General features: G+C 41.3%; 1 protein-coding gene across 1 annotated transcript; it reads left to right on the forward strand.

The window, feature by feature from the left end:
* Nucleotides 1–647: 647 nt before the first annotated feature.
* LOC119279341 lies at nucleotides 648–13,676 on the forward strand. Its single transcript, XM_037560609.1, has 24 exons — nucleotides 648–879; nucleotides 965–999; nucleotides 1,110–1,247; nucleotides 1,363–1,431; nucleotides 1,676–1,833; nucleotides 1,965–2,031; nucleotides 2,108–2,161; nucleotides 2,612–2,700; nucleotides 2,845–2,961; nucleotides 3,105–3,211; nucleotides 3,305–3,383; nucleotides 3,477–3,533; nucleotides 3,859–4,045; nucleotides 4,673–4,971; nucleotides 5,735–5,857; nucleotides 6,252–6,303; nucleotides 6,816–7,011; nucleotides 7,336–7,415; nucleotides 7,520–7,636; nucleotides 9,785–9,838; nucleotides 10,608–10,674; nucleotides 11,262–11,365; nucleotides 11,446–11,553; nucleotides 13,215–13,676. The coding sequence occupies exons 1-24, from the start codon at nucleotides 738–740 to the stop codon at nucleotides 13,335–13,337; spliced, it is 2,622 nt and encodes an 873-aa protein (XP_037416506.1). The 5' UTR covers nucleotides 648–737; the 3' UTR covers nucleotides 13,338–13,676.
* The last annotated feature ends 1,312 nt before the right edge of the window (nucleotides 13,677–14,988 follow it).

A 14,988-nucleotide genomic window follows, 5' to 3' on the forward strand; every position in this document is an offset into this window, starting at 1 on the left:
AGCGTTCTAGCATCTAGTAGAAGCTCCTGATGCATATAAATCGAGCGATGAAGGAAATTCCTATTCTACACTCATAGGAATAAACTGCCCCTATAACGTGCACCCTAGCACAACACCTGGTGTCCTGTTCCGATTTTACAAGTTTTATCCTTTTTTTTATTTATGTCCTTTTTGGCACACGTGCGAACATTTCTTCCAGAAGTATATAAACATATTTTATTCCTCAGTTGTCAGTGACCAGTTCTTCAAAGTGCATGATTTTCTTTAAATACATGGTTTTTTTAACACATGAATATTTCTTCCATAAGCACGATCACTTTTTAAAATATGAGGGTACCATTTCCCCCCAAACATATGGACATTTTTTGTTGAGATACATGAACATTTTATTTTTCGCATTTTAAATAACTTACTTGAGTACACATATCTTTCAAGTAAAATTCTTTAGGAATAAAATAATAAAGTAAATAAGCTTGTTTTGGGCCGAGCGAGTTCCAGTTCACGCAGAGAAGAACAATGGCCTGAAACCCAAACGTTTCTGCAGGCGGCCCGCCGTTCGAGCCCACCCCACCCTCTCGTTCCATGGGCCGAGAACACCCTAACCGTAAGAGCGTACAAGCCCAATGCCCACAACGCGCAACAGCTCCACCAAACCAACAGGCGAGTTGCTCACCGGCCGGCCAAAATCGCCTCAGCCGCCTCTGGATCTGCGGCCGCGTTGCCTCGTCGCCGCCAGCATGGCGCGGGCGCGGCTGGCGAAGGAGCGGCCCGCAAGCGTGCCTGGTAAGACAGCAGACCGGAGCCGGCCGCTCCACTTCGCCGCCTTCCTGCTGCTCGCCGACGCCGCGCTCGTCGCCCTCATCGTCGCCTTCGTCCCGTGTTCGCGCCCTTCCCCTTCCCCCTCTTTCCCTCCCAGCCATCTCCCGCTCGCAGCTCACCTCCGCGCTGTTGCTTCCGTGTGCAGATACCAAGATCGACTGGGACGCCTACATGTCTCAGGTACCTGCAATCGAGCACTAAGCTCGTTTTTTCCCCTCTTTTGGGTGGAGAATTTGGAATTCGGGTTGAGCCAGAGATTCTGACTTCGGAGTGTTGATTTCGCGTGGAAGGTCGATGCTTTTCGGGAGGGGGAGAGGGACTACACCAAGATCGAGGGCGACACCGGGCCGCTGGTCTACCCGGCCGGCTTCCTCTACGTCTACTCCGCCATCAAGTTCCTCACCGCCGGCCAAGTGTTCCCTGCTCAGGTCACCTTTCCAGTGCTAAATTTGTTTGCCAGCATCGTCTTATTTTGCTTGTCTTGCCGCATCAGTCATGCCGGTAGCTGTGCTGATGCAATGCGCTTTTGGGTTGTGTTTGCAGATTCTGTTCGGCGTCTTGTATCTTGTCAACCTGAGCCTTGTTTTGCTGCTTTACGTCAAGACTGAAGTGGTATGAGTGGGAAATTGATGACGTTAGTTTCACAATTCTAAACTTAGAACAGTCTTTTGTTCAGTTCAATGAGGATAACTGTATATAATTTACAAGGGACTCCAAAACCGTTTAAGTTTTCTTTTACCAGTAAGAAAACACGTAACAGATCTGTATGACCAGGCTTCCATTGGCAGCACTTCTGTAGATCTGTTTACCTGAAGTTGTTTCTGATGCCTCCCTGTTTCTTGATCATGACGACCAGCTTCCTTGGTGGGCTTTAGGTTTGCTTTGCTTATCAAAGCGAGTTCACTCCATCTTTGTGCTCCGTCTTTTCAACGATTGCGTTGCTATGACGTTGCTCCATGCTGCTATGGTCTTGATTGTCTATCACAAGTGGTACCTCGGCCTAATTATTTTCAGGTGATTACAAACTGTGTGAGTATGACATTGATTTATCATTTCATCCATGCTTGTTTCTTACAAAGTACTAACATACCATACCGTTAGTACACGCTTTTTGCTCACATTTAGTTGCAACCACCTTGCTGCAGTGGAGCTGTCTCAGTTAAGATGAACGTGCTCCTTTTTGCTCCATCTTTGTTTCTACTAATGTTGAAGGTATAGTAGTGTATGACCATGCTCTGTTCCTTCATCCTATGCTACAAACTTTGATCTTACCAAGTTCTCAATAAAGGCCATGAGTATCAAAGGAGTTTTTCTTGCTTTGTTGGGAGCTGCAGGAGTACAGGTGTGTTGTGCTTTACTTTATTCATGCTTGTCATCTTAGTTTCATTTAGGCTACGCTATGCTTGATGGCTCCTTCTAGCATTCCAACATGAGTTATTCATATTTCACAAATGTTATGTAGTGTTAAAAATAAATCTTTCTAGGTCTTCCTTTTTTTTTTCAAGTTGTACTGACATCTGCCAGTGTGCATTGTAAGGTTCACCCTCATTTGGACAGTATGATTTATTACAATTTTCTGCTAAATGCGAATTCATTATATATGAGACTATGTATAAAGATATTTGCCATTTTACATGGAAAAACTAGTGATTATTGATGTAAAAGTGTGGCCTCAGGAAAACATGAACTTGTCGTAGTGCTGTGCTCTATGTTGCTTGGGAAGTGGCTAGATGGTCAGATGGATAAGAAGTATCTCATTTTGTCTCTAATGCTTTGCATTTTCATTCTCTAGGTTTTGTTGGGCATCCCATTCTTGTTGTCACATCCTGTTGAGTACATCTCAAGAGCTTTCAATCTTGGGCGTGTCTTCATCCATTTCTGGTGCTTATACAATACTTCTGGAATTTCAAATCATTTCAGCACTATAATTATACCCAGTATATCACATCCCCAGCTGTGGCTTCATAGATTTGTTATTGCATATATGCAGCTGTGATACAATCTTATCTGTTTTATGCTTTTCAGGTCTGTCAACTTTAAGTTTGTTCCTGAGAAGTATTTTGTATCAAAAGAGCTAGCTATTGGGCTATTGATTTTTCACCTCACTACTCTTATGGTGTTTGCACACTTCAAGTGGTTTAAGTGAGTATACTTATATTGGGTCTAATCAGTTGTTACATGCTAGAATTGTGGTAAACATATGCATGTAAAAATTTCACCATAGTTGTTCTCTAAACTGTATGGTTCTTCCTGATACTTCTTACTATTCTTGCACTTGTTGACAGGCATGAAGGTGGTTTGTTCCATTTTGTGTATTCCAGATTTAGAGATGCTACATCAATTCAACAGCTCATTTCGTGCAAGCCTAGACAGTCCATTCTCAGTAAAGAGCGTATGTTGACTCTAAAGCTTGACTTACTTGTATTCACAGCATTTGGAACTGTTCTTTTACCAGACTAATGAGATAATAACAACTTCAATCCAGATATTGTGACTGTGATGTTTGTTGGAAACTTCATTGGCATTGTGTGTGCCCGATCATTACATTACCAGTTTTATTCTTGGTAAGCACCCCCATCACCACCACCACCGCCACCGCGCAAGTGTAGCCCGGTACCTACAGATGCTGGAAATGAAGTTTGTTCTTCTGTTTGCAGGTACTTCTATTCATTGCCTTTTCTGTTGTGGAGAACACAGTTTCCAACAGTAGTAAGGTAAGGCAACACACTCCTCATCATCATTTCCCACCTGAAATCAGCATGCTAGTGCAAATCACTCATGGTCATGTTTATAGAATGCTTCTGTTCCATGAGGCACCAGTATCTTTGCATCCTTTTTCCACCTTTAATTTTTTTTCATAATCATGTGAGGTAGCTGTTTGAACAAATTACTCATAGCTACGGGTTTAGGGTAAATTGTAATAGAAATTCTTTTGTTCGCTGTTTTTGAAGATTATATGTGTTCCTCCAGGGGTGCTTCTTTTTCTAGTAGTATTCATCCTTGGTTTCTTCTGTCATGTCATATCCTTCATTGTTCCAGGATCATTTTGTTTGTTGTCGTGGAGCTCTGCTGGAACGTTTATCCTTCTACCTCCTATTCGTCACTACTTCTGTTGTTCGCGCACCTCTTCATCTTGTTCGGCCTATGGAGTTCGCCTGCTGAGTACCCCTATGCCAATAAAAAGGAAAAGGCGGACAGGGAGAGTAAAGAATCGGGCAAGGCAATGTGAAGCTTCCCTGCAGGATATTTTGATCCTTTGATGTAGCAGTATTACGAAAACCCTGATACAGACAGCAGAGAGGTCTTCTATAAATATGAAACTATGTACTTTGACACACTGTACTTTTAGTCTTTTAGTATGGTTATACTCTTGATGTGAGTCCAAGTTTCTTAAGAGGGATATCTTGTCATACCAAAGATGCAACATTTGTAAACTGTCAGCATAGATGAAAACAGTTTTACCAAATAGGAGTATGACGTTGTATTATCTTCCTTGTGTGTAGCCACTGCGGTTATACGGTCTCCTTGACTTGAACGACGATCTTCTGGAAATTTATACCAGTTAGTGGACAAAATAATCATAATGATTTTTTCCAGACAAAAGCAGTTCGTCAGTTGACCCAACATCTTCATAAGGCAGAACCTGAAAACAGTAACATAAAGCTGCCATGGCAGTAAAATTTGCCCCAACCTGAATTTTGAAATAAGCAATATGTGAAATGTGTCTGAAGCTCCCTTTCGCCCCCTTGACCTGCTTGCTGTTCTATGTCATTTTTCTTTTTTAAGGGTTTCTATGGCTTTTTTTTTTGAGGTTTCTATGGCAGGTTTTTTTTTTGAGTTGATTCTATGGCAGATTGGCAGGCAAAGACTGGCTTGTCTTCTTCATGGACTCTGTCGCACAAGGCCTTTGATAAATTCAGCGGCCCACAAGGCCACAACCGAGCCCACAGCCCACAGCCCACAGGCACACTCGTTTCGTTCCGACTTCCGAACAGCCACCCCCGCGACCAAAACCTCGCTCGTTTCGTTCCCCAATCTCCTCCTACCTAGCGCGGCGGACCGGCGGACCGGCGGCGAAGCGCGGAAGCCGGAAGGCCAGCACCGCGGCAGGCAAGAGGCGGCGCGGCGCGAAGCAGCGGAGCCGGCGACCAGGTTCCGTTCTCCATCTCTTCTCTAACTCCGTCTGTAGCGCGCACCGCGGCCCGTACGCTAGCATAGGCAGGCAGTGGCTGCTGCGACTGGCTTACAGAGGGCCGACCGGGAGAGCAGAGGAGTACGTAGTACTGTACTACTACTATTTTTGCAATACTAATGGCAGCTGCTGCTTGGGTTGGTTTCCGTGAGGGAAATCTGAGAAGCCTGTCAGTCCGTCTGTCTTTTGATTTCCGCGAGCACTCACAGCAAAATTAACTGCTCGCAAATCGCCCAGTGGAACATCAAGGGGCGCACTTTAATTAGCTCCTAGTATGCCTCTTGGTGTAATCTAGGAGTAATTTGTTCACACCAGCGGGATCAGCATATATAGATAGAGGCCGGAGCCACCTTTCTCTCTCTCTCGTTTCGCTTGTTGTTGCATGATGGATCTGTCCAAGTATGTGACCTATCTGATATCCTTCTTCCGTAGGTATGTGGACGGATTAACTCTTCGTCCCAAACAGTAATAATCTCCTATTAGTTTGGTTTGATGTTCCCAAACCAAAGGATGACTTGGATCATCTTCTGCTAGTAGTTTGGCTACTAAATTGCTTGCATGAGTCGAAATTTTGACCCTTCATCCAGGGCAGATGGACGTCCGTCCTTGAACCTGTAGGATATGCTTCTGGGGAAGAGAGAAAAGAAACCCATTTTCTCCGACAACTCCAAAACCGTTGCGACTTTCTCCCTTCTTTGGCTGCTAACTGGATTCGCGTATCAGGCTCAGGATCCGGGCGTTCCGTGCGATGGGCGGCGGCGGCGGCACAGAGGAGGAGCTGACGGCACAGGAGACAGCGCTCTATGACCGTCAGATCCGCGTCTGGGGCGTTGATGCACAGAAGAGGTGCGCCCCTCCCCTCCCAAGAACCCAGCTCTGCTCCTGCTATTTTTTCCTTTCTTTCTCTTTTAATGCATCATTTTTGTACTTCTGTTGGATTTTTGTGTCGGGAAAACCCTGTTTGGTCTTATGAGATTTTTTGAACCAAGATTCAGCCTTTTGGATCATATCAAACTTACCGTTCTGCTACGACTATGGATTTTCCCCTGATTATGTGAACCTGGTTTTATCCTTTCGGTAGAAATTTCTGGACTTGTTTTTTTTTTTCTGCCAATGTTCTGCGCTCTATTTTGTTTATTTGTAATGTCTGTCTTTTACTGGTTTTTTGTTACCTTCTGTAACACTGTTTGGGTGCATTCATCGTTTTAACTGACTGTTATATATGTGTTGCTTGGAACAGGCTAAGTAAAGCACATGTGCTTGTGTGCGGCGTGAACGGTACTACTATTGAGGTGGGTAACTAAAATTGTCTTCTATTATTATGCTTCACAGTTAATTTGCCTTTAAAAAGAACTTTGATGGTCTCCTATTGTTTATGAAAAGATAGCATTGAAAAATTAGGGTTCAAGGTGTTATAACTAGTATTTGCGGTAATGTTCTGTGTTTGCATCGCTCAAATGAGTAAGTTACAATTCAGCCATTTTTAGTTTCTTTAAACTGTCTGTGTGCTAGACCGATACTTTTCTTTGTAAGCGCTTAATCTTTTTCTTTGCTAGATCAAGGGAATTAAATTTAAACTCATCGTTCCTTTCATTTCTGATGGCATATTCTTAACTTAGCTTTTCGCCCTTGTCATCTCATGTTCCATCTTGCCAATGCACACTTATTTTTCAAACAGAGGTCCCCAATTCTTCTGAACTTTAGTTGAATTTCAACAATTTAACTTCTCATATGTCATTTACAATTTAGTTAATTTACTGAAAGTACCCACATACACTAAGTTGATTTCTCTCCTACTCTGCAGTTCTGCAAGAATATTGTTCTAGCAGGAGTTGGCAGTTTATCCTTGATGGATGATCACATAGTCACTGAGGATGATCTCAGTGCAAACTTCCTAATTCCTCATGACATATGTATGCATGGTGTTAGCTCACGAGCTGAGGCTTGCTGCGAGTCCTTGAAAGATTTCAATCCAATGGTCCGAGTTGCTGTCGCAATAGGTGTGGTGTATAGTTTGATGCACTTCTTTTTGATTAGTTTGGTTATTAGATTTAAAAAAATATATTATACAAAGTGATCATGTCTTGTATTCTTGAATTGGTGTTCAATTTATTGTGTTTACTGATAATGCTGCTATAGTTGAAAACGTTCTTACAAGAAAGATCATTTTGTGATAGGAACAACTGAACAAGCAGTTATGTCTGTTTTACTAATATTGGTTCTGTAAGAGAAATTTTCAACCATTCTTTGGTGGCCATAAAATCTGAGATTCTTTTCTACAGTAATGATTGGAGAAGTTATGACTATCATGTTGTTTCCTCCAGGTGATCCATCACTAATTGATGAAGGATTCGTTGACAGGTTCGACATTATTGTAGTTAGCTGTGCATCTCTTAAAACAAAGGTGCAGACCCTTCTCTAAAGTAATATTTTCACTAGTTTCTGTTTCTTTTGTCATGTGTTCTGTTTCTTATCCTCACTGTTTTTGCATCTGTATTATGTTTCTAGTTGTTCATTAATGACAACTGCCGGAAGAGAGGCAAGCATATTGCCTTCTACTCTGTAGAGTGCAAGGATTCTTGTGGTGAAATATTTGTTGATTTGCAGAACCATAGTTATCTTCAGGTATGTATTACTTATGGACATGTGACATCTAGTCTAGTGATACATCACTTACCTTTGTATTACTTGCTTTGTTTTTCACAACTACTCCCTCTGTCCCATAATATAAGAACGTTTTTCAAACTATGTTAGCTTGAAAAACGTTCTTATATTATGGGACGGAGGGAGTAGAAGTCAAAAGACATGTATGCCTTCTAAGTGTGCCTGCGATTGATCTATGTTCAGTTGTCACCTCTAATAAGATATACCTGCCTGTGTGCATATGTTCAAAGTTGTACTAATTGCTGTGCAATTAAGTTGATAAGCCATACAATGAAGCAATGGGAGAGGGTCATTGAGCACCGTTAAGAAGAATGACAAGCATGACCAAAAATCAGTTTGGTTTCATGCCTAGGAGGTCGACCATGGAAGCCATTTTCTTGGTACGACAACTTACGGAGAGATATATGGAGCAAAATGACCTACATATGGTGTTCATTGACTTGGAGAAGACCTACGATAAGATACCATGGAATATCATGTGGTGGGTCTTGGAGAAACATAGTCCCACCAAAGTACATTTCCCTCATCAAGGACATGTACGATAATGTCGTGACAAGTGTTCGAACAGGTGATGAAGACACTGATGACTTTCCAATTAAAATAGGACTGCGCCAGGGGTCAGCTTTTAGCCCTTATCTTTTTGCTTTGGTGATGGACGAGGTCGCAAGGGATATACAAGGAGATATCCCATGGTGTATGCTCTTTGCGGATGATGTGGTGCTAGTCGACGATAGTCAGAGGGGGGTTCGTAGAAAAAGTTAGAGCTGTGGACTTTAGAATCCGAAGGTTGCTTCGAGAACTAAAACTGAGTACATGTTTCAGTACCACTAGGCACTAGGAGGGGAAAGTTAGCATGGCAGTTGGTACCTCAGAAGGACATCTTTGCATATTTGGGGTCAATGCTGCAGAAGGATGGTAATATCAATGAAGATGTGATCGCCATCAAATCAAAGCTGGATGGATGAAGTGGTGCCAAGCTTCTGGTGTCCTCTTGATAAGAGAGTTGTTACAAAAGCTAAAAGGCATCTCTAAAAAAAGCTATAGGATGGCGATTCGGCCTATGATGTTGTATGGCGCTGAATGTTGGCCAACTAAAAGGCGACATGTCCAACAACTACAGAGATGCGCATGTTGAGATGGATATGTGGCCACACGAGAAAAGATCGGGTCCGGAGTGATATACGTGATAGAGTTGGGTGGCACTGATTGAAGAGAAGCTTGTCCAACATCGTGTGAGATGGTTTGGGCATATACAGCGCAGGCCTCCAGAAGCGCCAGTGCATAGTGGGCGGTTAAGGCATGCTGGTAATGTCAAGAGAGGTCGGGGTAGATCAAACTTGACATTGGAGGAGTCTGTAAAGAGAGATTTGAAGGAGTGGAATATCACCAAAGATTTAGCCATGGACAGGGTGCGTGGAACTTAGCTATCCATGTGCCAGAACCATGACTTGGTTTTGGTATCTTGTGGGTTTCAACTCTAGCCTACTCCAATTTGTTTGGGGCTGAAAGGCTTTGTTATTGTTTGTGGTTTTTTCTTGTAATTCATAAATATCTCATTATCTTTTCCATATCTTTATCATTACTCCTATAAACACTAGAGTTGGCAATGATGGTTCGAATGCCATCTACCTCCCCTCCACCAAAAGTAAATGGCCTTTCTGCATTATGTGACGTACGCCTCTAGGCTGCCAGCGAATTATCTTGGGTCGTGCCTACTTTATTCTCAAGATACATAATGGTGGCAGTGGCACCTTCTGCATTGGCATGTTTAATTTTAGATTGATTGCCGCATTATGTCGGGCTATTCATCTTGTCAGCATATAAAAACCCAATATTCCTGTGGTGATCTCATTGGCTGTCTCTTCGTCTGTCAATTCTTAAAATGGATGATAAAAAAAAATTGAGCACCTTATTTTGCTTAAACAGGACACAGATTACATATTGAATCTGGTACCAGGGATTCAGTTCTATGAAAAACCACTTCTGGTTCAATTACCATGATGATTCAGTTTCTTATGCTTTGCAAATTACGATAGCTAGTGGAACAGATTTTCTATCTTCAGTTCATTCTTAAAATGTACATTTCTGAAATTGTGTTTATTTTTTCAGAAGAAGCCTGGAGGCGAACCTGAACAGCAGGAGTTGTCATATGCTAGCCTGCAGGTATGGAAGTTTGATTTATTTTTTGTAGTTTGGTCTTTATTGAGACAGTCTTCAGTATGTATGCTCATGTTTTTTATTCCTCAAGTTGGCGATCCTTGTTTTGCTGCCATTTACTGTTCTGGGGAGTATTTAGTTTGCAACTTATACATGTTACATGATACACAGAAGCAATTCAATTTTTGTTTATATTAAATATGAAAACATGCTGATACCTCCTACGATTAAACATTTAAATTTTTGTGACAGCAGGGAAAAAGATGAAAGTAAATGCTTTTATTGCATTTCGTTTTTCCTTTTAGTTCTGATTCTGATGTGGCTCTGCGATGCCACCTACCCTTATTTGGGAAGGCATGCATTTTCTTTTTTGGGTAAAACATTTCTTGGAGGTAGCTGCTGGTCTTTGTTCTTTTAACACTGCTGTGCTTTCTTAAATTGTTTGTTCTATGCAAGTACTTATGCATGATTGCTCATGTTATCTTGTTTTTTCTTTGTTTGCCACCACTTAAATACTGGTTCAATCTGTTATTGTACTTATGATGCTATGTTGCTCCTGTCATGTAGTCCATTTATAAAATATTACTGGAATACCTGTATTTGATTTGATTGCAAGAGCCATTACCACACCGTTTAGGGTGCTTCAATTTCCAAATATAACATTTTCAATTCCGGTGATTGCAGTCATATCACTACCCTTCTGGATGCTTCAGGTGTCAAGTATTGCAATTTGAAGTACAATGGCTGCATTTACATTTTGTTTGTTTTTATACAGGAAGCTATTTCTGTGCCCTGGAAGAATCTGCCCAAGAAAACAACTAAATTGTACTACGCCATGAGAGGTGATGATACGAAAACGTAAGTTACTGTTCCTAAGGTTTATCTTGTCTAATAGTGGCAACTGAAAATGGGTGTTTGTTTGCTTTCTTGGACTGTTATTCTCCTGGGCAAATATCAGGCAAAAATGTGATTATGGTGAAAACTAATGAAATTCAGGTATTGAAGTTTAAAAATATGTAGGGGGTGGGCATGTTCCATATCCCTGCAAAATTTAAGATCGATGTGATTCATTTATGGTGTACAGTAGTGGAACAGAACAAACTGAATCGTTGTTTCACTACTCCCTCCGATCCATATTACTTGTCACTTCTTTAGTACAAAGTAGTACAACTTTGTACTAAACCAGCGACAAGTAATCTTTTTCATATCTCAAAGCAAATGAGCTTGCTCCTGATATTTCGCAGACAGAGAACATAACATCCTATAGTTTTCTGAGATTTTCTGTAGGACTCTTATTTTTATTTTTCACCAAAAAATCTGCTGATCTGTATGTTCACTCGATCTGCCATGCAGAACCCTTTTGACTGTTACCTATGTGTATTTTTCGCTGTCTTGGTTTTGTAACTAGCATAAGTACGTCGTTTTGCAGTCTTGGAAAGTTATGAATTATCTGAAGGGCGCGAGCCTGGTGAGACAACACTTTCTGATCTACCTGCAGTTTTGGCTCAGAGGAAGGATATGTGTGATAGAATGGTACAGCTTTGTTGTTTGTCTTATTTTGAGTAATTGAGTCACGTTTCTTCAGATATTTTCCCTGTTGCTGTAAACTGCAGTCTTTAAGTGAGTCTCAAATTCCTACGGCTCTCCTGGAACGGCTTTTAGCAGCTGGAAAGAAGGAACATCCTCCTGTATGTGCAATCCTTGGTGGCATTCTTGGTCAGGTAGGTTCAATCTTCCATCCGCTATTTTCTGTTTCTTCTATTGTTTAATTCTTGTGATAGCCAGAAAATAAGAAAAGTAATCATAATTTAGGTATGGATCAGTATATTTTTTTCTTCAAATGTGGAACATAGTAGCTCAACAGAAAATGTAGTTATCTCAAGCAACGTATGGTATTTAAATTATTACTAGCAAAAAGTCGGTGACGTATGGAGATGACACTTTGAATTCTTATATATGGATTATTTCCTTTTTAATTCGCAGTCTAGGGCATTTGTACTTGTGCTAGCATGGAAAGGAAGGCAACCAAAATATGTAACAATGTGAAATATGATAGTATAAGATACATCTATTCTATCTTTTGATTTCCCACATGTGACTGAGCCCTCAAATGGTGGCTGAGATAATCATAGTGCAAGCCTAAAGAATCCATGTCTATATACAATTATGTTTTTGCGATAAGTACTGCATAGATTGTGGGATACAACAGTTACTAGCTTTTCTGTTTACCAGTTGTAGGATTTGTTTGAGCCATTATGATTCTACTGTTTGTTTAATAAAAAATTGCATCAGTTACGGGTTCATTTGAATAGCGGTCATGTGTGTGTTTGAATAAAGGCATTTGACTTGTCCATTATCTTCAGCAAGCTAGTGAATTTGGTTAGAGGGGAGTAGATTCTTAGGAGAGTTGAACGGATTGAGTTCTATTCCAAATTAACTGCTCTTCTTTTTTCGTTGTAAAATTTTCTTGTACCGTAAATCTATCAATCTCTGTAATAAGAAACTGAAAATATAATTAAAGAGGGATTACTTGTCTGGTTACATAGTTCAATATGTTTGTTTCCTATAAATCAATTTAAAATTTACATGAGGCCGATACATGGACTTGAACTCCAAGACCTTAGGCCCTGATACCATGTTAAGGTTCATGCACTAGGCAACACAACCAAAAATCCGAACCAATGGAAAGGGCTAGGCAATCCACATATACACTTCAACAAATCCATGGTCAAACCAGGCGGTTTGCACACTGGAGTGCAGTTCAACCTGCTGCACATCGCTCGTGCTAGGAAAAAAGTTGCAGCTGCAAGTACTCAAACTCGTGACCTCATGCTTCAGTGCAGAGCTAGCGCCCCCCTACCTAGTGAACTTGGCTTTGCTGTTTTGCTGATTGTCATGCAGAAATGAAGGTACTTGCTCCATAACCGAAGTACAGTAGTACTTAATTTTATACTTGCTAGTCCAGCGATCAAACGAATGAACCGGCATTCCAAGCGCTGAACCAGTAAATCGAGGTACTTACTGGTTTGGTTTTCAATACTATGGCTCATAGATAGCTCTTGGTAAGTTTAGAAACTGCATTAACAAACCACTTGGTGGAAGCTAGCTGTGGTTTGAAATTTTCCACATGGATCATTCAAAGAGAAAAAAAATCATTCACACAGATGTAATTGATCTAAGAAGGATGTGTTTGAACTCGTGATGTTTGCTGAAACAGGTAGAAAAACTTCCAGTCCAAAAGAACACTAGATTCCATTTATGTTTTGCTGCGAAAATAAACCAGCACGAGTGTGAATTTGTTTCCATCTCAAGCCTTCTTATATTTGAATATTTTCTTTAGCATACTGATCATAGCTTTGCACTTGGTTTTTGGATCTAACAGGAGGTGATCAAGTCAATATCTTGTAAGGGCGATCCGATCAAGAATTTCTTTTATTACGATGCAGCTGATGGTAAAGGGATCATGGAGGACATCCCCCCAACTCCCGTAGAGCAATTCGCGTGATGCCTAGCTCACATTGGTCATTAATCGCTGATTATTGTACCCAGTCATTAGAGCCGAACATGTGACAACTTATCATGGCCGAGGCAGAAAACTCATATTACCTCTGTCCCAATTTTTTGGTCTAGATATGGATGTATCTAACACTAAAACGTGACTAGATACATCTATATCTAGACAAATTTAAGACGAGAATTTAGGGACGGAGGGCGTACTTAACATTTCAGCGTTGGCACCCCAGTATTGTATTGAACAGAATTGACATTCTCTTGATCTTCTCTGAACAGTTTTAAAGCTGAAGTCAGCCAGATTTTCATTCTCGTTGAATGATGAAATGCTTTATTTTCTGCTTGCCCTGTGCCCATGTTGGTAAAGTATGGTATTACGAGTTAGTTCATGTCTGCCTCGTTGGTTGGCAGAGTGGCTTACATGTACTGTTTCATGTCTGTTTAGAGGTACTCCCTCCGTTCGGAATTACTTGTCCAAGAAATGAATGTATGTAGATGTATTTTTGTTGTAGATACTTTCATTTTTATCCATTTTTGTGACAAGTAATTCTGAACGGAGGGAGTAGTTCGCACTCTATTCCAGAGTTAACATAAACCGGTCATGGCAGTACAATTGTCGAATTCTAAAAATTAAAATAGGCAATATAAAAAATACACCTGTATCTGGAGTTTATTATTGTCTCCTTGATCTGCTGATGTTCATCGGCCCCAAGGGCAAATCTGTTACGAATATGCTCGCTGTCCTTGGGCAGGCAAAGTGACAACACGACTTCAACTATTGGCCTTTCAAAGCCCTGAGCTTTCACAGCCAAAACCGGGCTGTCTTCGGCTTCTGCTTCCTCATGGACCTCTTTGCCTTGGCCTCTTCCCCTTTCCCTCTGCCATCGCCATTGACGTTACCGAACCCAAGAAGACGCAAGCTTGATGTGGTGGTGCTGCTGTCTGACACGTGGGCTGTGCGATAAGCATCCGGTGGTCAAGAGTTCAGGCAGTGCCGCAACAGAAAGCGCCAAGTCAGGTTCCAGGGGTCTATGCATCAGGTTGTAGATCTTGCACTTCTGTGCTGCATTCTTACACTGGTTTAGGTGATGAGATAGTTCTTGTCATTTCCTCCGAGGAGTGACAAGTAGGAGGCCCTAGTTTTTCCTTGAGGCAGGACTCCAGCATATTTGGTGAAATGTTGAGGCAGATAACTTGAGATGTCACCAAGGGATGCACTAGAATTTGTGGCATTTGACTCGTTAATCTTGGATTGCTTTTTGTTGCGTTGGTTCAACAAATTTGGTGGTGTCCTCTTGAGCAATGCTTTTTTTGCCTGCATCATGTGGTAGTATTATTTGTAACTAGCAATGGGATATTTCACCAACCGTGTTTTAGTGGGAATTTTTCTTGAATATCAATTTGTAAATTAAGTCATGTAAACTTGTCAACTTGGTAACATATGACAATATAGAGGCACTATATATATGAAAACAATGCATGAAAAAAGAGTGTGGGTTAGCATAAGCTTAATTAGGGCATCTCCAACGTGGACCCTCAAACCGTCTGGACCGCACGGTCCATACGTGTTTTGCCATCTAAGGCGGTCTTGCATCGGTTCGCTGACCAGTCTGAGCGCACTTTTTCCCGCAAACCCGAGACAAACT

Source organism: Triticum dicoccoides, chromosome 3B (assembly GCF_002162155.2).
Source record: "Triticum dicoccoides isolate Atlit2015 ecotype Zavitan chromosome 3B, WEW_v2.0, whole genome shotgun sequence".
Taxonomy (NCBI): Eukaryota; Viridiplantae; Streptophyta; class Magnoliopsida; order Poales; family Poaceae; genus Triticum; species Triticum dicoccoides.